Source organism: Eulemur rufifrons, chromosome 20 (genome assembly GCF_041146395.1).
Source record: "Eulemur rufifrons isolate Redbay chromosome 20, OSU_ERuf_1, whole genome shotgun sequence".
Lineage (NCBI taxonomy): Eukaryota > Metazoa > Chordata > Mammalia > Primates > Lemuridae > Eulemur > Eulemur rufifrons.
Window position 1 is genome coordinate 52,141,400 of NC_091002.1, and position 24,297 is coordinate 52,165,696.

At 68.6% G+C, this 24,297-nt stretch overlaps 3 protein-coding genes and 1 long non-coding RNA gene across 8 annotated transcripts; 1 reads left to right on the plus strand and 3 right to left on the minus strand.

The window, feature by feature from the left end:
• On the plus strand, positions 1–9,662 carry TCEA2 (transcription elongation factor A2). Of its 3 annotated transcripts, none has more exons than XM_069495566.1 (10): positions 1–1,315; positions 4,192–4,254; positions 4,631–4,736; positions 5,784–5,874; positions 7,031–7,161; positions 7,428–7,484; positions 7,976–8,130; positions 8,195–8,341; positions 9,235–9,306; positions 9,499–9,662. In XM_069495566.1, exons 1-10 carry the CDS (start codon positions 1,076–1,078, stop codon positions 9,505–9,507), a joined length of 1,071 nt encoding a protein of 356 aa, XP_069351667.1. In that variant the 5' UTR covers positions 1–1,075; the 3' UTR covers positions 9,508–9,662. The 3 variants fall into 3 exon arrangements, with proteins under 3 accessions (XP_069351667.1, XP_069351668.1, XP_069351669.1); XM_069495567.1 differs by lacking the exon at positions 1–1,315 and adding an exon at positions 3,968–4,024; XM_069495568.1 differs by lacking the exon at positions 1–1,315 and adding an exon at positions 4,025–4,082.
• Positions 1,958–4,229, minus strand: LOC138400590 (uncharacterized). The gene is made up of 3 exons (XR_011236373.1): positions 4,071–4,229; positions 3,179–3,240; positions 1,958–2,050 (listed from the first exon to the last, which is right to left on the minus strand). It is a non-coding gene; the product is annotated as an uncharacterized lncRNA (long non-coding RNA).
• A 1,207-nt stretch (positions 9,663–10,869) lies between the features above and the next one.
• RGS19 (regulator of G protein signaling 19) lies at positions 10,870–18,104 on the minus strand. 3 transcript variants are annotated; one of them, XM_069495915.1, is made up of 6 exons: positions 18,013–18,104; positions 15,064–15,161; positions 14,761–14,882; positions 11,631–11,705; positions 11,285–11,519; positions 10,870–11,201 (listed from the first exon to the last, which is right to left on the minus strand). In XM_069495915.1, exons 2-6 carry the CDS (start codon positions 15,091–15,093, stop codon positions 11,010–11,012), a joined length of 654 nt encoding a protein of 217 aa, XP_069352016.1. In that variant the 5' UTR covers positions 15,094–15,161; positions 18,013–18,104; the 3' UTR covers positions 10,870–11,009. The 3 variants fall into 3 exon arrangements, with proteins under 3 accessions (XP_069352016.1, XP_069352015.1, XP_069352017.1); XM_069495914.1 differs by lacking the exon at positions 18,013–18,104 and adding an exon at positions 17,443–17,668; XM_069495916.1 differs by lacking the exon at positions 18,013–18,104 and adding an exon at positions 17,413–17,455.
• A 3,165-nt stretch (positions 18,105–21,269) lies between these two features.
• LKAAEAR1 (LKAAEAR motif containing 1) lies at positions 21,270–23,077 on the minus strand. Its single transcript, XM_069496390.1, has 4 exons — positions 23,050–23,077; positions 21,753–22,148; positions 21,466–21,588; positions 21,270–21,384 (listed from the first exon to the last, which is right to left on the minus strand). Exons 2-4 carry the CDS (start codon positions 22,137–22,139, stop codon positions 21,328–21,330), a joined length of 567 nt encoding a protein of 188 aa, XP_069352491.1. The 5' UTR covers positions 22,140–22,148; positions 23,050–23,077; the 3' UTR covers positions 21,270–21,327.
• Positions 23,078–24,297: the final 1,220 nt, after the last annotated feature.

Sequence of the window (24,297 nt, forward strand, 5' to 3'; positions counted from 1 at the left end):
TTCTGGCCACAGGGACTTGCCTGGTTGGGCCGGGCTCAGAGCGAAGGCCCCAGCTCACAGTGACGGGCAGAATTAGAGTCAGTCTGGAAACTAGAGGTGTTGTCTTCATCCATCGCGGAGCCTTGTGTCTTGGAAAAGCTTTGCTCTCTACAAAGAATTCCATCCTTTTCCTTATGATTAAGATGAATCTCTTCCATCATTAACAGGGGGAAAAATGAATCTCATAACTGACCATATTTCCCTTTTCACTTTGGTTGCTGGGGAGCTTATTTCTATCTAATGCCACCAAGAGCTCAAGGCATGGTCAGCCGCTGTCATCTGGCCATCCCACCTGCCACCTGGCCTCACAGTTTCTCGGTCTGAACTTCAGTGACCATGGGCCCCCAAACACTATGGACATCAGCCCCTTGGTCTGCACCCCCCCCAACATCGCACCCCCCAGCCCCGCCCCCCAGCACCTGCGGCATTACTGGGGAGGTGGCGGGCATCTGGGGGATGCTGCCCTGCACCTCTCCCCGCCCCAGCCCGCCCAGGCAGGGGAAGCCCCTGCTCCGTTCCTGCCCCAGCTCACATCTCGACGCAGCCCTGCGAGGCAGACACTGCTGCCGGCCCAGTTTCGCGGTGGGGAGACCGAGGCACGGAGCAGCCAGCGTGCAGAGCCCGCAGCGCACCCGGCAGGCCAGGCCTTGTCACCGCAGCCCCGGCCCCTCCGGACGCCACAGCCCCACGGGAGGCTTCCCGGCGCGGGTGACTCCGCGCGGCCCCGGGAGGGCGAAAGGCAGGACTTCCAGCGGGCACAGCCGGCCAGGCCGGAGCGCGGGGCTCGGAGGGCCGAGGCTTGCTGCGGGGGCACCCCGCTGGCCTTGCTCTCAGGGGCGCCCCGAGAGCGGAGGGGCCGGGGGGCGGGGAGCGAACGGGGCGGCCGCGGGACCGCGAGCTCGGGCGGTGCGTCAGGACTACACTTCCCGGGAGCCCGCGCGCGCCGCGGGGCCTCCTGGAAGTTGTGGTCCGGGGCGGGGCGAGCGCGCGCGCGCGCGGCGGGCGGGCGGTGGGCGCAGGGACTACGCTTCCCGGGATGCAACGCGCGGCCGCGGGGGCCGGGGGTTTGGGCCGGGGGTCCGCGGCCCGCGGCGGGGCTGAGTCGGCTGCGGCGGGCGCAGGAGGCGGCTGCGGCCGGGGCCGGGTTCCGGGCCGGGCGGCTGAGGCGGGCGCGGCGGGCGCGGGGGCCGCTCTTCCCGTGGCGATGATGGGCAAAGAGGAGGAGATTGCGCGGATCGCCCGGAGGCTGGACAAGATGGTGACCAAGAAGAGCGCGGTGAGGGGCGCGGGCCGCCAGGACCCCGGGACCCCCGCCCCGTCGAGACCCCGTCGAGCTCGCCGACCCCCGTCAGGGCGGGGAGACCACCTGAGGGGCAGAACGAGGCCCTGCCCCGGCAGAGACTCCCGGGACGCGGGGAGACCCCCGCCCGTGGCCGAGACCCCTGTCCCGCCCTTCACCCCCGCACTCCCACAGGGGCCGCGGTCGGGCCTGGACCTTGTCCCGGGAGCCACGCTCTGGACTCAGACCCCTCCTGCCTGGCCGAGACCCCGCAGACCCGGGCCCTGCACCCTGCCCTGTCCCCGAACTCCAGACCCCCTGCCCGGCCAGTGGACAACTTCCCAGGCCCCACCCCCCCTTACAACTCGGCCCTTTCTTACGGACCGCCTGGCCCCCGTGCCTCCCCATCCCGGCCTGGGCACCCTCAGGGGCCCCCACTGTCCCCCGCCGAGCCCTGCCCCCCGCTTGGAGCCCTCTCCCCCGTTGGTCTCCATGCCCTTTGCCGCCTGCGAGAGTTTGGACCCCTTTTCCCTGGAGCTATAGGGCCTCCTGCGCCCTTTCTGGCCGGCGTCATCCCCCGTCACAGGCTGGCCAAAGGCCTTCCCTGGCTGTGGGGCCCATTTTCTTCTCTGTCCTCACCCTGCAAGAACCAGGTTTCTCTAATAAATTCTCTCCCTTCCTTAGCCAGGACTCAGCCAGCAGCGACGGGGGTGTGGGTAGATATGTAGACACCTTGGAAAAGAGAATGCTGTGTGAGACCTAGGAGCTCGGGCGAGCCTGGCCGGGCAGTGTCTGGGCGCTGGACCTCCGGCCAGCTCTGCTCACTGTGCAGCCGGGCCTCTGTTGTCAGCGGCCACAGTGAGCCATCGGAGGCCGCCTGTGAGGCCTCTGGGAGGGGCCAGGCCAGTGGGGGTCCAATTCCAGCATCATGACCTTGGCAACCTGTGCAGTCTCCGCCACCTCCCACAGAAGCATCCTTAGCAGATGGTACTTGCCCAGTGGGGGTGGGGAGGGGTCCAGGGGTTCACACGGAGTGCCCGGCGGGCTCAATAAACATGACCTGTGCCCTCCCACCCAGACTGTGAGCTGCTGGGACAGGGCTGTGTGTCTGCGGGGCCAGCCCGGGGTGGTGAAGGTGGCCGAGTCACCGGCTTGCGCAGCCACCCCTGTGTGACTGCAGTGGGGATTTGGGGAGAGCGTTGTGGGCTGAGCAGGGTTGAGTCCAGCTTCCTGTTGACCACGGTTCTGGGCTGGGGTCTACACTGGGAAGGGGACGGGCTCCCACTCATTCATTCATGCTGGAAGCAGCCCCCTCCATTGTGTTCACACCCCTGAGAGACTGTGGGCAGCACAAAGTAGGGGTGTGTGAGGGAGATGAGCAGAGAATGAAGCTGCCTCCCTTCTTAAAGGAGACAAAGCACAGAAGATGAAGCCAGGAGCCAGTGTGGGTGGTGGAACCCGGGGTGGGCGGGTCTGGTCAAAGCATGAGCAGAGTCGGGGAGCGCTGTGGAGTGGGGAGTTAGAGCCAGTAGAGGCTCCTGGAGGGTCCCAGTGCCTGAGGCCCCTTGGGGAACTTGGGGGCTGTACTTGGGGGTTTTATGCCTCTCTGGTCTTGAGCCCACTGGAAGCCACATTCCCTGGTGTGCGGCACTGTCAGGGAACAGTGCCTTTGGCTCTGGTGGTCACGTGTCCCCTCTGAGGGGTTCACCTGAAGGCTGGACTCTGCACAGGCTTGCCTGGGGGGTTGTGTGAGGAGGGGACTGCACCCTGGACAGCTGCCGCCTGGAGTGGGGGGTGGGTAGGCCAAGCCCCTGCCATGGCCTGTGGGTTGCAGGACATCTGAGCAGCCGGTCAGCTCACCTCATGGTGCGGGGAAGGATACACACATGGAGACCCACCGGGACGTCCACAGGGGACTGGGGCTGTTGGAAGCAAACCAGAGGAGGAGGGTAGGGTGGTGCATGGCACAGTTGCAGTTTTAAGTAGGAGAGGCCTTGCTGAGAAGCTTTGAGCAAAGCTTTGGAGGGCGGGCGGGCGGGCATGAGCCCTGTAGATACCCTGGGAGCGTGTTCCAGGCAGTGCAGCAGCAGGTGCGAAGGTCCTGGGGTGAGTGGCCCGGCACCCTGAGGAACACCGAGACACTATGCCTGGAGTGGAGGCGTGACCTGTTTGTGCCCGGCCTCATCCCGGGTGAGGTCTTGGAGGAAACGGGAGCTCGAGTGGTGAGAGGAGGCAGAGGAGGAGACCAGGGGCCTGTGGCAAGAGTGCAGGCGGCCGCTTGGGGATAACCCGGAAGCCTGGAGCACCGGCCAGGAGTGGGCTGTGGGCCCTGTGGGTGTTGGCTCAGCTGTGCCAGGAAGGAGGTGCCCTGAGGGTTTGGCCTCAGTGCAGGACACAGGTCCCCAGGTGGCCTTTCCCAGCCGGTGGCACTCTGGGGAGAGCTGCCCTGCACACCAGGGCCTGGACAGACGGAGTGAGCGAGCCTGGGCTGCCTGCACCTGCGGCCCTCAACGCCCCCAGTGTGCGTGGGGGCTGGCATTCCCTTCTGGGCTGGTCTGTGACCCGATGTGACAGTGAGGCCCGTGAGGTCATCGCCACAGATGTGGGTCAGGAAGTCATGTGACCTGCAGTGACTGGGACTCCCTTCTCACCCTGGCCTGGGGTGGGGCGAGGCAGGAAGGGCCCTTTGCCTTGGAGCAAGGACAGGTGGGCAGAGCCCGGGGTGTCTCCAGGTGGAGGAACTGTGGCTTACCTCTGGCCCCAGGTGGAATCTCCAAATTGTCACTGCCTTGTGTCCCCTGCAGTGGGCAGGAGGGGTGAGACTGTCCACTGAGATCTAAAGTCCTTTACAAAGGCCGCTCTTCTCCTTCCAGGAGGGAGCCGTGGACCTGCTGCGGGAGCTGAAGGGCATGCCTGTCACACTGCACCTGCTCCAGGTAGGTCCTTGCCTGCCCCAGGCCCGGGACAGCTGGGCACAGTCCAGGGGACAGCCATTCCAAGGGCACCTGGCAGGGCTTGCCCGCCGCCCCCCACCCCCAGTCCTTGGTTGGCACAAATACCTGTTCTTGAGGGGAGGGTCCCTGCTCCCCTCTGGTGCCCCATGAGACAGGGAGGGGAGTCCAGGGACAGCCTGTCCTGTCCTTGATGGCCGAGGCTCCGGGGTTCCCAACGGGACAGTACCCACGAAGAGAGGCGTCTGCCTCCCCCGCCAGGCCCAGCCCCTGCCCTGTGGGAGCCGCTAGGGCCTGCTGGGAGGCTCTGACTTCGGGGACAGGCCCCGACTGCCACCCGACCAGGCCGCTTGCCTTGCAGTCCACCCGGGTCGGCATGTCCGTCAACGCCCTGCGGAAGCAGAGCTCCGACGAGGAGGTCATCGCGCTGGCCAAGTCCCTCATCAAGTCCTGGAAGAAGCTGCTGGGTGCGGGCCAGGCGGTGCCGGCCGAGCTCTGGGGCCCCTGGGAAGTGCTGCCCTGGCCGGGCGCCTGGCAGCGGGGTGGCAGTGGGGTGGCGGCAACCCCGGGCCAGGAAGCGCCCAGCTCAGGGGCGGGAGCTGACTGGCGGCTGCCCTCAGCGTCAGCTGGGAGGGTGGCCTGGGAGGCGTGGCTGGGTGGGAGGGTGTGTGCTGGGGAGGGGTTCCCTGTAAACAGGGAGGCAAGAGAGTGGAGGCCGGGACCTGAGGGGACCTGAGCTGACAAGCGTGGGGGTGGCCAGGAGCCCTAGAGGGACTGGGCTGAGCTGGGGGGTCACAGCAAGGTGGGGGCAGGGCCAGATGCTCCAGGAAGAGGGGGGAAGGGGGAGGGAGGAGGTGGGGCCGGCGCAGCTGCTCAGAGGGAACAAAGGGGCCGCCTCAGGCCAAGGGAGGGCTGAGCTGGACAGAAGGCAGCCTCTTCCTGGGCACAGTGGGGTGATGGGTGACAGAGATGCCCCTGCCTGGGACAGGAGGGCAGCCCCACCTCTGGACGCTGGGGGGGGGCTCTGTCCACACCCTGTGGAGCAGCCACTTGACCTGGGCCTCTGTGCAGCCCTGGGTGGCCGTTGGGCCACACCTGGCGCAAGCCCAGCGCAGGCCCCGGGCCTGGCTCCACCGAAGGCTGGGGTCTAGGAAGAGCCTCGTGGGGGGACGTTTGGTCTGTCCGGCTGGGACAGGCAGGAGGGTGGACCCCGCAGAGGTCCAGCGGTGGGTGGCTTGAGCGGGGGCGGGTGTGGGAAGGGGTCCTGGGAGGTGGCCTCCAGGCTGCAGAGGCTGATGAGGGCCGGTCGGCGGGAAGGCCTGGTGGGCTCCCGGCCCTGGCTCCATCTGGCTTGGCCGGGTGCTGGGGGCCAGGGGTCAGGGGCCAGGGGTCAGGGGCCAGGGGCCAGGGGTCAGGGCTGGCGGCAGGGCCAGTGGTCTCGCTGAAGCTGTGCCCGGGTGGGATCTGTCCTTCCCCCCTGATCAGCCCGTCCCCTCGTTTCTGGGCAACTGCAGATGCTTCAGATGCCAAAGCCAGGGAGCGGGGGAGGGGCACAGCTCTGCCCACGTCGTCCTCCAAGGATGCCTCAGGGGCCGCGGATCCCAGGTAGCACACCCGGAAGGCAGGTGCACACCCTCCGCCTCCCAGCCTGTTCCCTCAGCAGAGAAGGGGGTGCCTGGGCCCTGCTCTGCAGGAGGGGCCGTCTCGGGGGGGCTGTGCACAGGGTTAGCCACCCCCTGCTGGACGCTGCATCTCTTGGCCCACGCGCTGACCCCCTGGGACACACGGCTGTCAGTGAGCCACCCTGACGCGCCCCCTGCAGAGAGCCCCTGCACACCTGAGTGGGCCGTGGGAGCCCCTGCCCCCTGCCCCCGAGACTGGGGTTCAGTTCTCAGTGGCCGGCCCCGGCTGCCCCTCAGTCTCACCCGAGGGCCCCTTCCCTGCAGAGTCTCGCCCAGGCCAACGGTGCCCGGCTCCCGGCTCCTGCCGTGCGGGCGCAGCGAGGACACCGCCGGCCGGAGCGCAGTCGGGGCTTTGCCGCCGTGGAGGCTGGGTGCTCAGTGACAGGCCGTGGGCAGAGGCTGCTTTGCCCCGACTGCACCGGGTGGCACGGCTGGGACCGGCCTGGGCAGGACAGGCTGAGCTCTGGGTTCAGGGCTGTGCGGCCGCAGCGACCTGCACGCCTGCTTGAGTTGATTTTCCTCCAGGAAGCCGCCTGCCCCTGGGTGGACGGAGCCCGGTTCTCAGGCAGCCCCGAGAGGGTTGTCCTTGTCCCAGTCTGTGCACGCCAAGTAGGGCTACCCATGACAGCAGAATCCGGCCTTGGGTGACCCCCAGCCTGTGTCCCCCACGGGCAGCTGTAGGTCTCTGCCTGTCCCCCACCGGGCAGCAGCCGTAGCTGCCATCAGCGGAGAGGTGTCCGCAGGAGGCCCGTGCCCTGGGCCTCCTGGAGAGTGTGAACACCAAGAGGCGGCAGTAACCGCACAGCCCAGGCTGACCAGGTGGCGGAGCTGCCCGGGCGCCGGTTGCCGGGGGAGGATCTGGCATCCTGTTCCCACTTGGGGAGGGCGCCCTGGCCCACGGGGGACCTCGGCCCCTCGCCTGGCCAGCTGGGTGGGGACAGGCTCACAGCTGGAGCTGGGCTCTGCGGAGCACACAGGGTTGGGAGGTGGGGACGGTGCCAGGGCGTCTGCTCTCTGGGGACCAGCGTCTCGCGGGGGTGGGCACCTCCCCAAGCCCACCCGGCACTGCCTCTCTCCAGACGCAAGAGGCCGGAGCTGCCCAGGACGCCACCCACCCCGAGGATGACCACGTTCCCTCCCGTGCCCGTCACCTGCGACGCCGTGCGCAACAAGTGCCGCGAGATGCTGACCGCCGCCCTGCAGACGGACCGTGAGTGCCGGCCGGCCCCGACCCTGACGGACGGCTCAGACTCGGGGGGCCCGGGACCCTGCCTGTCCCCAGAGGCTTCCGTCCAGAGAGATGGCCCTCCCCTCCCAGCCCACCGTCACGACCCCGGAGGGGGCGAGGTCTTTGGGGACATCAGAGTGGCTGGGTCGTGGGCAGTGCCCCCCAGGGCCATGGCTCTCCCCTCCAGCTGCCGGGGGGGTGTAGGCAGGGCAGTCGGTGGGGCAGCTTGTCAGGGCCCCCTCTTGCAGATGACCACGTGGCCACTGGTGCGGACTGCGAGCGGCTGTCGGCGCAGATTGAGGAATATATCCTTTGTGCAGGGGCTTCCGGGCCGAGGGTTTCTGGGGGAGTCAGGAGGCCACGGGGCCCGGCTCGCCCTGGTGGCTGCTGGACGCCACTGCCAGGCCGTCAGGGCCCTCTCCAGGCGGTCACCTGCCTGGCGGTCACCTGCCCAGGCGGTCGGGCAGCCTTGCCCTAGGAAAGGCCTCCTGGACTGGCCGAGGGGCTGGTCCCGTCCCCGGGGCCTCGAGCCTGAAGCTCCGTGCCAGCCAGGAGTGGGTCTGTGGGGCCCAGCGCTGTGGCCCAGCTCACCAGGGCCGGGTGGGCAGGCCGACCCCTGTGTGGCCAGACAGAGCCTCCCGGCCCCCAGCCCGACACGGCCCCCAGCCCGATACGGTCCCCAGCCCGACGCGGCCCCCAGCCCGATACGGTCCCCAGCCCGACGCGGCCCGCGGTGTGCCGGGTGGCAGCTGGAGGGCAGCGGCTTCGGCCTCAGGTGGGTCCTTAACGCCTGCACGCATCTTCCGGGACGTCGGGAACACGGACATGAAGTACAAGAACCGTGTGCGCAGCCGCATCTCCAACCTGAAGGACGCCAAGAACCCCGACCTGCGCCGCAACGTGCTGTGTGGCGCCATCACGCCGCAGCAGATCGCGGTGATGACGTCAGAGGTGAGCCGGCGGGCGGGCTGGGGGCCGCCCCGCGAGCGCGCGCTGAGCACCGGGCCCCCCTCAGGAGATGGCCAGCGACGAGCTGAAGGAGATCCGCAAGGCCATGACCAAGGAGGCCATCCGCGAGCACCAGATGGCCCGCACGGGCGGCACGCAGACCGACCTGTTCACCTGCAACAGGTGCAGGAAGAAGAACTGCACCTACACTCAGGTGAGCCGCGCTGGGCGTCCGGGGCCCTCCTGGACTCGTGCCTGTGCCCGCCGCAGCCGGTGGCAGGTCCACGCTCGCTCGCCCGTGGACGTGGCGCCAGGGCTGTGGTCCGGCCTGGGGTCTCTCTGGGCCTCTCGGGCCCTGGCGAGGCCAGGGAGTGACAGTCACCTTCGGGGCCTGCTCCCCCACCCAGGACGCTTGGCCCCAGGCAGTGTCTGCGTGGTAGGTCCCTCTTGTCCCAGGGTGCTGAAGTGGGGGACCGGCCCGGCTCAGCAAGGAGGTGTCACGAGTGTGGGTGCTGGTGGGAGGGCGGGGTGGTCGCGGACCCTCAGACCCTGCCGCGGAGGACACTGAGGCGCCCTGGGGAGACCGTGTGGACCCTCACGAGATGTCGGGGCCTGGCAGGAGGAGCGTGTTCGCGGTGGCCGCTGCACCTGGCAGACGGCTCATGAGGACAGTCTTCCCGTGTGGGCCGCACAGGTCTGGTCTGTGCAGGGCCGCGCTTGCTCCCACCCCCAGCTGCTGGTCAGAATCGGCCCCACCTGTGGGGGGAGGCCCACCCTCGGGCCTCCCGGAAGGCACGGGCCACTGGGAATCCTCGCGAGCGCCCCACCACGGGGCCCCTCCTACCAGCCACTCTCCTGCCCTCAGCCGAGTCCGGGCCCTGCAGGGCTCAGGCCAGCGTGAGGTGCTTTAGGCCCCCACGAGGGCCTCTGCCGTGGCGGACCACCCCCCCCCTCCCCAGAGGCTCAGCTGTGGAGGGTTGCGGTTGCTGGGCAGCCTCAGAGCAGGTCACCCACGGGGGTGCAGGGACTGCGGAGCAGCCAAGGCCGGGGATGCCCCCGGCAGCAGAGCCCAGAGGCGGCCCCGGGCTCACCCGGCCCTGCCCACAGGTGCAGACCCGCAGCTCCGACGAGCCGATGACCACCTTCGTTGTCTGCAACGAGTGCGGAAACCGCTGGAAGGTAGGTGGGTGAGCCCAGGCCGCCCCCCGACCCTGCTCTCAGGTGGGTGTCCCGGCTGCCGTGGGGTTCGTGCTGTGAACTATGGGTGGCCGTGCCCAGCCAGCCTCCCGGAGTCTCGGGGGTGGGTGGGGACCCCCGCCCCGGGAGGGCCTGTCCTGCCCGCGCCCTGGATGCCGCGCCTACTTCTTGCAGTTCTGCTGAGCCTCTTGCAGACGTCCTGCAGCCCCGGGCGTGGCCAGTGCCAGTCCCCCCGTCCTGGACGGACACAGCCTCCCTGGAGGCCCCCGAAGGCAGCCCACCCTGCCCCACCCCGCCTGCCTGAGTGCACCTTTCTGCTCATTTCCCTCGTTATTAAATGTTTCTTTTTGCCACCTCGCTGTCCTTGGCCCTTGCTCCTGGAGGGCCCCCTGTCCTACCCGTCCCCCGCGGCTGTGGGACAGCACGTCTCCCTGGGGTCAGGCGAGGCCTGGGCCGGGCCCTGGTGGGTCAGGGCTGGGGAAGAGCTCGACCGACCCTCAGAGAGGTCACCTCTGCCGTACGATTCGAGGACCGGGGGACAGGCATGCGCAGAGCAGGCCCAGCGAGCTGTGCGGACAGGTGGGGAGAGGGCCCCGTGTTCACGCAGACCCTGGGGTCCCACGCAGGCCTTGGTCAGCCCCCCGCCTTCCGTCCTCCCCTCCGGCTCAGGCACGGGCAGCTCAGGGCCCGGGTGCCTGCCCCCCAGGACGGCTTGTCCGCACCCTGTCTGTGGGGTTCGCCCTGTAGAGTGGGGTTCTCGGGACCCTGAGCCCATCCCAGCTCCAAACTGCTTGACTTCCCAGAAATTCGGGACAATGGAGTGGTGAGCACTTGCCTGGAGGGGCCTGCGTGACGAAGATGGCATTGCGTCCAGCATCAAGGGACTCTCCCTGCTGGCCTGCCTCCGGGGGACACCCTTGATCCCTGCTGGGGACCCCTGTCCACCACAGGTCCGGGTGGCATGTCCCACTGCGTCCCAAGCCTTCGTGAGGTGCTGTGGCCACACTGTGCTGACCCGTGTCACGGCCCAGGAGGCCGGGGCCACCGCTCCGCGGCGTGCAGTGGGGGTGGGCGCGGGGCAGGGCGCCGGGGCTGCCCGCCCGCGAGTGGGCGCTAGAGCCCTCGGCCCGCACCGAGGCCGAGCCTGGGGCGATTCCTCCTCATCCTTCTCCCCACAAACCTGGAAACACAGCAGAGACTTTTCTTTTAAAAATATCTTCAATAATAAGACATCCTATTTGGGGGTGAGGACAGAGAGATAAATATGAAAACAGTTTTTCTTTTTTTTAGATAAAACACAGTAAGGACATGTTTCCAGGTTTAAAGTTCGTGAACATATAAAAGAAAAACTGGGTCCTGTGCCCTTGAGCCTGGTTCTGAGGCGCAGACAGCTCACGTAGGAAGGTCTCACGTTACAATCCGAGGCACCGGGAGGTCCTGCAGGCCTTCCCTGCCGGCTGCCCGGGGAGGAGCCCCACGGGGCTCACGGGTCCAAGGCCCCTCCCGGGAGGGCCCCTCCTCTCGCCAGGCAGGAGCACCGGGCCGGCCGCCCCTCTGGGGCCGGGGCTGCCTCCAGGCCGGGGCCCCAGCCTGCGAGCTGGGCCTTCAGGTGTGCGCCCCGACACCCCCGCTGGCGTGAGCGTGTGAAGGTGACCCAGAGTCTGCCCACGGGCCGGGTGTGCGGCCTAGGCCTCGGAGGCCGAGGGCGCGGCCCCCCGCAGCAGCAGGGCGCGGTAGGCGGGGGAGCTGAGGAAGCGCGGGTAGGAGTCCCGGTGCATGAGCGTGTAGATCTGCAGCTGCGCGTCGTCGAACGTGTGCGCCGACGGCTCCTGCATCTTCTTGTTGATGCCCTCGCGCACCCGGGAGTCCAGGCTCACCTGCAGGAAGGGGCACCGAGGTCAGGGGCCGGCAGGGCCCGACACAGGCCCCCCCACCCGTGCCCGTTCTGGCGCCGGCGCACCTCCTTGGGGGACAGGATGGACACGTAGTCCTCGTAGATGAGCCGCGCCTTCTCGTCCACCACGTGCTGGTTGGCCTCGGCCTTGAGCTCCTCGCAGGCCAGCCAGAAGAGCATGTTCTCCTCGCTGTACTCCGTGCGCAGGAAGGCCCGGAACACGCTGCGGCCCGCCGGGCTGCGCATCAGCTTGTCGAAGGACTGCGCCCAGCTCTGCACCTCCTCGGGGCTCGGCGTGGCACTGCAGGGGGCCGGGCCACGTCAGGCCCGAGCCCCGAGCCCCGAGCCCTGAGCCCCGAGCCCGGCCCAAGCCCAAGCCCACCCCTGCGCACCCTCGGGCCGCGGGACTCACCACACTTCGCAGCTGGGCAGGGGCTGCAGCTTGCTCTCCCGGGAGGCCTGCCACGCCCTGCGCCGCCGTTCGTTCCTGGCAGCGGAGAAGGTGGCGTTGCCCTCGGCACACGGGCCTCCACACGCACACACACGCCACTGCGGCCACACGCGGGCCCGGGCACACGGGCCTCCGCACGCACACACACGCCACTGCGGCCACACGCGGGCCCAGGCACACGGGCCTCCACACGCACACACACGCCACTGCGGCCACACGCGGGCCCAGGCACACGGGCCTCCACACGCACACACACGCCACTGTGGCCACACGCGGGCCCTTGGCACACGGGCCTCGACACGCACACACACGCCACTGCGGCCACACGCGGGCCCTAGGCACACGGGCCTCCACACGCACACACACGCCACTGCGGCCACACGCGGGCCCTCGGCACACGGGCCTCCACACGCACACACACGCCACTGCGGCCACACGCGGGCCCTCGGCACACGGGCCTCCGCACGCACACACACGCCACTGCGGCCACACGCGGGCCCTCGGCACACGGGCCTCCGCACGCACACACACGCCACTGTGGCCACACGCGGGCCCTCGGCACACGGGCCTCCGCACGCACACACACGCCACTGCGGCCACACGCGGGCCCTCGGCACACGGGCCTCCGCACGCACACACACGCCACTGCGGCCACACGCGGGCCCTCGGCACACGGGCCTCCGCACGCACACACACACACGCCACTGCGGCCACACGCGGGCCCGGGCACACGGGCCTCCGCACGCACACACATGCCACTGCGGCCACACGCGGGCCCTCGGCACACGGGCCTCCACACGCACACACACGCCACTGCGGCCACACTCAGGCCCGGGCACACGGGCCTCCACACACACACACACGCCACTGCGGCCACACGCGGGCCCAGGCACACGGGCCTCCGCACGCACACACACGCCACTGCGGCCACACGCGGGCCCTCGGCACACGGGCCTCCACATGCACACACACGCCACTGCGGCCACACGCGGGCCCTCGGCACACGGGCCTCCGCACGCACACACACGCCACTGCGGCCACACGCGGGCCCTCGGCACACGGGCCTCCACACGCACACACACGCCACTGCGGCCACACGCAGGCCCGGGCACACGGGCCTCCACACGCACACACACGCCACTGCGGCCACACGCGGGCCCAGGCACACGGGCCTCCGCACGCACACACACGCCACTGCGGCCACACGCGGGCCCTCGGCACACGGGCCTCCGCACGCACACACACGCCACTGCGGCCACACGCGGGCCCTCGGCACACGGGCCTCCACACGCACACACACGCCACTGCGGCCACACGCGGGCCCTCGGCACACGGGCCTCCACACGCACACACACGCCACTGCGGCCACACACGGGCCCTCGGCACACGGGCCTCCACACGCACACACACGCCACTGCGGCCACACGCGGGCCCTCGGCACACGGGCCTCCGCACGCACACACACGCCACTGCGGCCACACGCGGGCCCTCGGCACACGGGCCTCCGCACGCACACACACGCCACTGCGGCCACACGCGGGCCCTCGGCACACGGGCCTCCGCACGCACACACACGCCACTGCGGCCACACGCGGGCCCTCGGCACACGGGCCTCCACACGCACACACACGCCACTGCGGCCACACGCGGGCCCTCGGCACACGGGCCTCCGCACGCACACACACGCCACTGCGGCCACACGCGGGCCCGGGCACACGGGCCTCCACACGCACACACACGCCACTGCGGCCACACGCGGGCCCTCGGCACACGGGCCTCCACACGCACACACACGCCACTGCGGCCACACGCGGGCCCAGGCACACGGGCCTCCACACGCACACACATGCCACTGCGGCCACACGCGGGCCCTCGGCACACGGGCCTCCACACGCACACACACGCCACTGCGGCCACATGCGGGCCCGGGCACGCGGGCACACGCAGGACTCGGGGTGCCTGGCACGTGTGTGAACCTGCTGCGGGGGAGCAGCCCGAGAACTGGCTCCTTTCACTCCCCCCTGGGACGCGTCCACGCTCGCTGTCGGCCCCTCCCCGCCGGCCCCCAAGGGTCCAGGGTGCTGTCCCTGCCACAGCGCCCAGGCCACGACCTCTCCCCTCCTGTCCAGGTCCCTGCGGGGACCCTGGGGGCTCCCGTTGTGCTCCACCCCCAGGCAAGACCCGGCTCTCAGCCTGACATGGGCCCGGTCCTGCCGCAGGTCCGACGTGTCAACAGCGTGTCGTGTCGGCTGACGCGGGTGAGAGCCCCTGGCCCACAGTCCAACCTGCCAGGTCCTGGAGCCTGACCCCTGACCCCTGACCCCTGCCTCGGGAACCTTCTTCCCTGCCTTGGGGCCTAGTGCTCCGTCACTGCCAGGCCAGATCCACAGCCCAGGGCCTGGGCGGCCGGCAGACTTCTCAGTCCCAGAGGTGGGGACCAGTTCCTGCCCTGCCCCCGCCCCCCAGATGCAAGACCCAAACCTCCTGCCTCCCCCACGCCAAGCTCCTCGCAAGCCCCAACTAGTCACACTCCTCTCACCCCCCGCATCTTGCCTGCTGCTCTCTGGGCAGCCGAGCCCACTCTGGGCCCCCAAGTGCTGTCCCCTCAACAGCCAAGGGCCTCAGCCTGCATAGGGCCAGGCTTCTGCAAGGCAGGGAAACGCCCCCTAGCTTCGCTACGCTCCGAGAAAACCCTTGACCAGCTGGGACCCCACTCCTGCCCCGCGGACAGCAGATGCCCCAGTGCTCGTCTCCGCCGCCAGGCAGGCTGCGGGCGAGCTGCTCCCTCACTCCGGCCTCTGCCCACACAACCCTCCACTCCGCACAGCCGGTGGGGCCCGGGGCCCAGCCTAGGGGCTCACGGCGGCACGGACAAGCATGCGCTGAGCGTGTGGGCGCACGTGTGCACACGGCAACAGGTGCAGGAGCCACGGGCAAGCCTCCCGGGCGCCAGGCGCTGACCACCGGCCACCAGGGCCCAGCAGCCCTGGACAGGCTGGCGCTGAGGGTGGCAGGGATCGGCCTGCGGGGGACGCCTCAGGAGCCAGCAGAGGGTCCCCCCCTGCCCCTCCCGCCCAGGCGGGCCACGTACCAGGAGCAGCTGCAGCAGCAGCACCAGCACAGGCAGCAGGGGTTGCGGCCGGGGGCCACCGGCGGGGCTGCGTCATGACTGGTCATGGAGGGGGGCCGGTCTGCCTCCTCTGGCCCTGTGTGCTGGGGGAAAGGGCCACCTCAGCCTCCAGGCCAGACCCCCAGGCCACACCCCACTGGTGGCCATGCTCCCAGGGACAGGACCCTTCTGGTCTCCCAGTGTTCGGGGGTCTCCCAACTCCTGGTGGCCCCTCCGTGGCCCACCCCCACTCCCCAGGGAACAGGCAGGGGGGACCCAGCGTACCTGCTTCTCCGCCTCATGCGGGGTGGGCATGGGTGGGCAGAGGAGGTTGCCCGGGCTCCGTGGTGCCAGCTACCGGACCCTCACCACAGCCTGGGGGTCTGGGGAGAGGGGCCACGGTTCTGACCGAGAACCTTTGACCCCAGCCCCCACCTGTCCCCTGGGAGGGGTCTCAAGAGGGTATCTCCTCCCTCCTCCTCCTCAGAGCCCTCGAGGGGCCTGCTGCTGCCCACCCCACCCAGACCCAGCTCTGCCCGGCTTCTGCTCCCACCGCGACCCCTACCAGGGCCGGGAAGGGTCCAAGGTCAAGGAGGAGGGGGCCGCAGCAGCTTCTGGCTCCTCCTCCCAGCCCGGGCCCCAGATGAGGCCCCCCACAGGAGTTCCGGGACACCCCCATCTGCCCAGTCCCTGGGAAGCCGGAAGCCTGGGTTCCTCTTTCTTGGTTTCCGGCTCCTGGCCCCTCCCAAAGGGGCTGGGGCCCCAAGAGTCTGGGGCTAAGGCTGTGCGTGGGGGTGGCGGCCAGACGGCCCTCCTGGGGGTTTCTGCTCCGACTCTGGGGGAGGGAGGTGGGTACCGCTGCCCCCCACTGAGAGTCCAGGTCTGTCTATGGGCCACAGTGGACTCAGCCAGGGGCAGCAGGTCAGGCCTGCAGCACTGAGGATTTCAGTGAGACTCAGGGCAGGACTTCCTGAGGGTGTGGGAAGTGGGGCAGGGCCCTGGCAAAGAGGCACATGTGCCTCCCAGGGAACATGGTTCTTGGGTCGTGACACCTCCTGACCCCCTGCTGTCACCCAGGGTTTCCCTCCCCCCTGCCCACGCCCCCAGGCTATGGACACTGCAGCCCAAAGGCCCTAGCGCGGGGGACAGGGCACACCAGCCGGGGAAGAGGGGGTGCCCTGGCCTCGCTCCCGCTGCCTCCTCGGAGTCCCTGAGGTGGTGCACACCAGAGGCTCGAAGCCACCCACAGCCCTAGTGCCACCTAAGAAGCTGCCATGGGTCCCAGCGTCCCCTTGGGCAGTGGTGCAGGGCGGCCAGTCAGCGTCCTGGAGGCAGTTTGGAACACCTGAGCCCGCCACTGCCCAGGTGAGGGCCCTCGGGGCCTCCCTGCAGGCCCACTGCCCTCCTCAGCGGCCAGGAGGCCCAGGACTCAGTTCTACTTTGTTTTGTCACTTGATCTTCATTTTCCCGCCAAGCCACTCCGGGCTTGCGGCCTTTGCATCCCTGTTTCTGCCCTTGTTGGCCTCTCTGGGCCGTGGGGCCTGAGTGTGTGAGCTTGGCTCAGAGGGGACAAGCCAGAGATTCGCACGCTCAGGGCACCCGCTGCCCCGGGTCTGGGCACACAGAGGCGGCTGCCCTGACCCAGGTCCGGGACAGGCGCAGGGTCCCCTGAGATGTGTGGGTCTCCCAGGCCCCCAGGGAGCAGACGGGGAGACAGCCTAGCCCTGAGGCTGGGCTTTCCTTTAGGGGTCAAGTTTCTAGGGAAAGGAAGGGGCGTGGCAGCCTGAGGTCTGGTGGCTGTACCCAGCCCGGGGTGACTTCCTCATCTCCACCCCCACTCTGGACTGCAGCACCCTGAGACTGTCCCTCCTGGGCAGCCGTCTCCACCCAGGCTCTCAGGAGAGCGAGGGACCCGTCCAGGGGGTTGGGGCCGTGTGCTGGGGGTCTGCTGAGGAGGGGGCCGGCCCCTTCTTTCCAGCTGCAGGCCCTGGACCTGGTGGCCTGTCCCTGGCTCCCCGCACCCTTCCCAGGTCAGCTGCAGCCACCCATGTCCCCAGGCTACCCGTGGGTGCCCTGGGCCACCCCTCCTCTCCCAGGGGGATACGGAGTCTGAACTAGGGTCCTACCCCTCGTCCTGGTATTGGGGGGCTCCTCCCCTTCCCCAGCCCCCCAAGGCTTGGCCCCCCAAGTCTGAGAGGGGAGAGGCCAGACAGGCAGCAAATCTGGTCTCTGGGGACAGAGGCTCCCTGAGGAGCAGTTGCTGCTTTGCTCCACAGAAGGAAAAAGAACGTCCCCAAGCCCGGCCAGTCCAAAAAAAGAATAAGAAAATGTGACAATCTCAGAAAAAAATGTCATAACCTTTGGGAGGGGGTTGACAGAGAGGCCCGTTCCCAGTCCTTCTGACCCTGCCCAGCGCCTTTCCTGCCTGCTGCCCCCTCCTCTGGCTGGTGGGGCCCGGCCACCCCTCCAAGCAGGGCAGCCCTCCCTGGCCCTGTGACCCTCACCCCAGCCCACCTCTGAAGTGGTGGTGGCGACCCCCCCACCTTGCTCCTCGCCCAGCTGGTAGCGGCCAGCCTGGGGGGGCCTGTCTCCTCCAGGAGCCCCCCCTCCAGCCGCTGACGCCCCTGCCCCTACCTCAAGGAACTCGCCGTGGCGCCCACTCACCGGCGACCCAAAGTGGGGGTGGGGGCGGGAGGGGCCCGCTGGGGTGTGGGCCCCACCCTGGCAGCCGAAGGGGCGTGCACTGCGGCGGCGCGGACTCAAGTCAGACGGCAGGAGCTACTCCTGCAGCGCTCTGGAGGGAGGCTGGCGCCAGGAGCCCCCCGATCGGCTGGGGCCGGGGGCGCAGCGCCTCCCCTACAGCTCGCGGGGCCAAGTGGCTGCCCGATCCAACGGGGTGGGGGCGGGGGCGACAGGGTGTCCCGCCCCGGCCCCTCCCCACCAGGCTGGGGGGGACGGGAGACGCGGAAACCTGGGTTCTTCCGGCCCCCACCTTGGAGCAATCACTTCTCCAGGCTCCGAGCTGCAGAAAAAGGGGAACCGGCCGCAGCGCCCCTCCCCCACGCGCGGGGGGCGGGCTCCAGTGCCCCCGCGGCCCAGGGTCCACGTGGACCCCGCGGCGCGAGTCCTTGGAGTGCGGACCCCGGGCGCCGGCTCGCGAGGCTCCCGTCCCTCACTGCCCCGAGTCGGAGCCGGGGCGGCCGGGCTGCGGTGCCCGGCGCCGCGCGCACTCACCGGCCGCGCTCCCGAGCCACTCGCGCTGCCGCCGGCCCGCGCGCTCCGAGGTCCGGCCCGGTCGTCGGGGAGGGGGCGCGGGGGCACAGTGCGCAGGCGCCTCGGCCGCACTTCCCCAAAGCGAGGGGCCGGGACTTCCTCACGCCGGGTGGCGCCGGGCCCGCCCCGCCCGCCGCGCCCCGCCCCGCGCTCGGCCGGCTGCGCGCCCACCCGCCCCGCCCCGCCCCGCGCGGCGCGTCGTGCCCCCGGCGCCGGGGGTGCCCCGCTAGGTGAGGCTCTGGGGGTGCAGCCTCTGGTCTCCGGGCGGGCTGAGCGGGCCGGGCGGTAGACGGGGGTGCGGCCGTGACCCCCGCTCTGCTCGGTGGGGCCCCTCCTGCTGTGCCATTCTGGGGGGCATCCGCGGGACTCCAGGGTGGAGGCGCGGGAGCTGGGCCCGCACGCTCCTTGCTCCGCTTGGGCAAGAGGAGGCCACCAGGACGGACCGACCGCGCCGAGCCGCATTTGTTCAGCGCGGCTGAGAGCTTTGTGCGGGGGAGTCTTCCCGAGGAGGGGGGGTCCTGTGCTGCGGTGCTGGTGGCAACTAGAGGTGCCGGTTCCCGCGTCCCGAGCCACACCGGATGTCTCGCGTGGGGCTTGCTAAATCCCTGCTGACCCCTCCAGTCGCCCCAAGATGTTCTAAATTTTAAGTCCCCTTTGCAATGAATCCCCTATTCTCTTGGCCAACTCTCGTCGTCTTTATGATTCGGTGCAGGTGTGGGTTGAGCGCCTCATCCTAGCCTGCTTTGGCTCAGGGTCAGAGTGGCCCTGACCCTGCTCTGGAAAAGGTCTGCAGAGTGTCTGTGGCCCCCCCTAGGCCGGGCTGTGTGCAGCCCCTGTGCGCCCCAGCTCGGGCACCCAGCCCTGCCAGCGCCTGGTGTCAGCGTCCTGCTCATAAAATGCCTTCTAGTTGCACAAGGAGTAGGTGCACACGTTTAGCAGAACTCCGAGAGGGGCAAAGGGAAGCGATTTTACAAGTGTTCTTCATTGACTTGGCAAGTATCTGGGTGTCTCTGGTGTGCCAAGTGGTGGGACCCAGCAGGGAGCAGGACAGAACAGCCTGGAGCTGACTGCTGGGGGGCGGGGCGGTTGGTAGGAAGCAGACAAGGACTGGGTGCGCGGTGGGGAGGGCACTGCATCCAGGGGGCCCTGCTGAGCCAACAAGGGGTGGGGGAAGGGCTGGAGGGGAGATCAGAGGGGAGGGGCCCTGGACAGGCTGCCTCAGGTGCCGTGTGCCCAGGGCCCGGCCGACCTGACTGCCAAGCTGGCGGGGCAGGGGCCAGAAGTGCATCTGGACAGGTGGGCTGCTGCTCATCCAGCCCAGATGACGGTCCTGAGAGGTAGGCACAGGTGAGGACAGGCAGGCTCAACAGAGGGGTGCCAGCACCTGTGAGGCCACACCCCCTGGCTGATCCTGCAGTGCTTGGTGTGGTGTCTCCATGCCAGGAGGTGCAACTGTGGCGCGGGCAGTGGCCAGCGCCTTCTCTCCACCACAGGTCACCTACACCCCCCACCATTCCCCCGTGTCCCCTGGACCCTGGGGCCTGCTCTGCACTTCCCTGGCCTCTGCCCCTCACCACGAAGCATCCCCAGAATCCAGGTGAGCCGGGCAGTTGAGGGTGGGAGTGCGATTGGAGCCCAGGACCCTCTGCCTCATCATGGCCGCCAGTACCCGGGGCCTGGGCCCACAGGCTCTGCTCTCCCAGAGCTTTCTGGGGCAGAAGCCTCCTCCAGGCCCCGCTGGACATCCTGGGCCACCTTCCCCAGCCTCCTCTGCGGACCTAGAGCCCCCTCCCCACGGGCCAGCCCCACCCTCTCAGTGAAGCCACTTGTCCTGCTGGCCCTGGCAGGGCACCTGCCTGACACGAGCGACCCCTCCCCTCGTGGAGCATCCACTTTGTGGGGGGCCACGGTGCCAAGTGAGACCCGCCCTTTAAAGATGAAGAAATGGAGGCTCAGAGAAGTGATGAAATAATATATGATTTTAGTAAATAGATGAAGTCATTCTAGGAACTCAGTCAGTCCCCAAGAGACAGAATCCTGGGGCTCGGAACTCAGGGCGCTTGGCCGGAGGACACCAGGACTGGCTGTCATCACGTGCCCCGCATCAGGCTGCGAGTAGCTGCCGCTCCCGGACACAGACCGCCTCCCCTTCCCTGTCCGTTTGCCCCTGCTCCAGTCCCCCGTTCCGGCCCCCTCCCCATCTCTCCCCCTGCTAGGCTTGGATCAAGGCCAAGGGCATCAACAGCCCAGGAAGGGGGAAGGGCTGGCTGTGAGGACGGAGGGCACAGGTCCCCATCCTGTAGCTGGGGTCAGGGAGAGACATTAGCTGCCACTGAGGGGGATCCCTACCGATCCCAGCTCTGACCTCTGCCCTCCTTCCAGAGCTGCTCTGTGCTCCAGGCCGGCGGCAGGCGCCCTGGCTGGGGACAGGTTTTCCTGAGTCCCTGCTGCGCCCTCTCGTGGGCAGCCTGCTGGGCAGGGGGGCGGGGGGAGAGCCAGAGGTGGCCAAGACAAGTCCTGGGGTCTGCAAAGAGCCCACCTGGGGGAGAAGAGTAAGATCTACCCAGAAACCTGGCGGTTTTTCAGAGTCTGGAGGTTTGTCGGTTGTGGGTTTGTCAGAATGGAATAGGGGTGGTTTCCTTCCTGTGCTCTGTGGGGCGTGCCCCCCCCAGGCTATTCAGGATGGACAGGAAGACTAGAGGGTGGGCTGGCTGTCTGGGGCAGCAGGGCCCTCCCAGAGAGGCGCTCTCCTTCCCCAGTCTCTCGGTCCTCTGGGCATCGCTGGCAGCTCTCCAAAGGCCAGCTCTAGCTGGTGCAGTCCCTCCCCCTGCCCAGAATCCCAGAATGCCCCCCACCCCCACCCGCAATGGGATGACCCGCACTCTGGGGCCCGCCATAGCCTGAGGCTGCCTTTACTCCTGGGGTGTGACTTGCTGGGAACAGGCTCTTCCTCCTGTCCTCCCCCCAGACTGGGGTCCTCCCGTGGACCCGCAGGGCACCAGGCTGCCTGATGGGGGCAGCCAGTTTGGAGGAACGGAGTGTCCCTGTAACCTGTTGCTGCGACAGCCGCCCACTCGCATCACCTCCCTCTTTGTTGAGAGAGCCCCGCTCCCTGTACCCCGATGTCTGCGAGGCCGGACGTGGGAGAAGGGCGTCCGTGCTCCTCCTTGCCTCCGGGGGTTGGTCCTGGGGAGGGGGAGCAGAAAGACCAGAGAGCCTCGGAGAACGAGAACTTTATGCGGAAGGGTTGGCGCGGTTGCACACTCCAGGTCGCCGTCACCGCGGGAAGGTGCCCCCCTCGCTCTCCTCCAGGATGGTCTCCACGCGCCTCCGCTGCGGGAGAGAGAGGCTGGCGCCAGGTGTGTGCGGTGGCGGGCGGGGCCCCGCTCTGCCCCTTCCCGGGCCTGCTGGCACCTCCTGGCGGTCCAGGGGGTCCGGGATCCGCGTGGGCTTTAGCTGCGGCGGCAGAAACAGCTCGAGCCGGATGGCGGCGCGCGCGGACTTCTGCCGTTGGATAAGGAACGAGATCTCCTCCTCCTGCGGGTGCCCGGAATCGCTGAGAGGCGCCGCGCATTGCCCCGTTGCTCCCCGCCCTCCCGGGGCGCCTCAGTCTGTCCCCTCCCTTTGCCACCTCCTCGCCCTGCCTCCGCCCGCAGGGGACCTGGCCGCTCTGGCCTCCGGGTCGGGCCCCCCGGCCTCACCCGCATGCGGGTGTAGCGCAGCCGCAGGGCGCGGACTCGCCCGCGGGCTTCCGCCGCCTTGAGTACTCCGAGGAGCGCCTTCTGGCGCTCGGCCGGCAGCTCGAGCGACTGGGCCCACACGCGCGGGTCGGGCATGCGGTACCGCAGCTCCACCGACTCGCGCGGGAAGATGGAGGTGGCTGCGCCCACGTCCTCTAGCAGGTCGCCGAAGAGCAGGTGGCGGTGGCGCTGCGCGGGGAGCATGGCCGCCAACCTCTCCAGGGTCAGGGTCCAGCCCGGCTTGGGGGGCTCCGCCGCGGGCGCCCCCTTGGCGCGCTCCTTCCCGGGCCTTTTCCCGGCGCGCTCCCGCGTGCCCTTGCGCCCGGCCTCTTTCGGTGGCGGCTGCATCCTTCCGCCCTGCCGAGGGAAGAGCGCGTCCCGTCGGTGCCCGGGCGGGCACTGGGCCCTGCCCGGCCCGACCGCACCGCTCACTCCGCTCTGGCCCGGCTGGACTTGCCGGGTCGGCCCGCGGGCCCGCACGTCTGGCCTCTGCCTGTTCTCCCAGGCGGATTCCTCCGCTGAGTGCCCGTCCCCAGCAGCTCAGCCGCGGCACTGCGACCGGCTAGTTTTAGGAAATACCTCTCCCACCCTACGGCTGTTCTGTTTGAACCGAGAAAATGCTGAGACCTCTTGCGTTGATCTCAGGCCCTACCCAGGGCTGGAGAGCACAAAGGAGACGTCGCGGGGTCACCGGTCAGCCAGCGCCTTCCCACTCCACTGGAACCCCAGGGACCGGTCTGGTCTGTCCTGCCCTGCACGGGCCGGGACCCTCCCTCAGCCTGTGTTAGGGACGGGGTGGGGGCCTGGGCCTTCATTTTGTCCTGGGCAGAGGACCCAGGCCCTTGGGGAGACGTGTGTGGACATAACTGGGTCTGTGCGTGTCTGTGTGCGTGGCGCGTGTCCGTGGGAGGTCTTTGCAGCTGTTTGTGCGTGCACGTGTGTGGGAAGGCTCAGAGCCCAGGGGACAGCTGGCTCCGTGCAGGGGAGTCCCCATCATGCTGGCCTGTCCCCTGCTGGGCCTAGATGGGGGGGCAGAGGAGGGAGGATGGGGGTAAGGAAGGGAGCCCGAGGGTCCCAGCGCAGCCCCCAGCCCAGCCGGCTCCTTCCTTCCCCAGCGGGCCCCTCCCCCGGCGCCCTCCCCGTCTCCCGCCGGCCCGGCCCACGGAGGCAGAGCCACGGTCCAAGCGCCTGCTGACGCCCCTCCCCACCCTCAGCTCCAGCAGCAGAGGGCCCGGTCCCCGCCCCTCGGTCCCCACACCCCATACTTGTGCCTTCTCGGGTGGGAACCCGTCTGCCGGGGCTCTCTGGGGGTTGTTGACGCTGTTGCCTGGCAACCAGGAGTCCCGCCCCTCCCTCCGCCCGGCGCGGGCGGGCGGCCCTTCCGGAGGGGCGTGGGGGGCCTGGGGGGGCTGGAGGGGACGGCGTAGGGGCGCCCCGCAGTAGGGACCCTTCCCAGCCGGGCACCGTCTTTTCCAGGCGGCGGCAGGCTTGCAGTTCGGGGGCTGGGGGCCCGGGTTCCTGGCCTGAGGGGTCTCTGGGGCTGGTGTGGGGGGCGGGGCAGGGGGGACCTTTGCGGCCGAGGTCGGTTGTCTCTGCATCTGCGGTCACCGGCGTTCACGGAAAGGGGTAACTGGGGCCCCTCAACTCTTCTAGGGCAAGTGTGGGGCCTCGGGGGTCCAGGGTTCCCCCTGGGTTTTACTGAACCCTAAGTCTCTGGGTCTGGGGTCCTAGGTCTTGGATTTCTGAAATCTATTTGTACATTCATTAATTTTACATTATTTTATAACTAGTTCACTTCTCAGTTTATTAATTAATTCTATAATTTATCCAGGCATTAACTGGTGTATTTTAGAATTCGTTCATTCACCTGCTCATTCCATGGTTTAAGTTCGGCAAGAATCAGCGTAAATCCATAGTCTGTTAGTGGGTGTGTCCCAGAGCGTGTGCGCGACGCCCCCCTGCGTTCACAGACCTGCCTCTGGGAGTCTGGGGCCTGAGCACCCGGGAGTGGGACCAGCCTGGTTTATGGGATGGGGTCTCAGCTGAGGTTCTGGCCTTTCTGCAGGAGGCTGTTGACTGTCCCCTTGTGTTTGGAAGCTCGCCCTGACCTCTCAGTGGAAGGGCAAACCGTGGCCCTGTGCCCTGTGTCCAGAGCCTGCACCCCTGTTCCCACAGTTAGGTGGAAAAACCCTTCCTGACCTGCTGCCTCCCCTCCTGCATTTGCCTTCAGCTTGTGGCCTGAGCTTCAGCACCAGCCTGGCTTGTGGAAGTTCCCTGGGCTCTGGGAAGAAGCAGTAGAGGCTTAGAGAGGCTCACCCACCAGGCCACCTCCTCCATGCAGCCTTCCAGGATACAGGAAACTCAGGCTAGAGCTGCCTCTATGTTCCCACTGGGGTGAGTCCTTTGAGACCAGGACCCGGATCCTCCTCTCAGCTTCCCTGTGTCCAGGCCAGGGACTCACACGAGTTGGGGCTAGCTGGCTCCTGGTGGTGGGGTGGAGGTCACA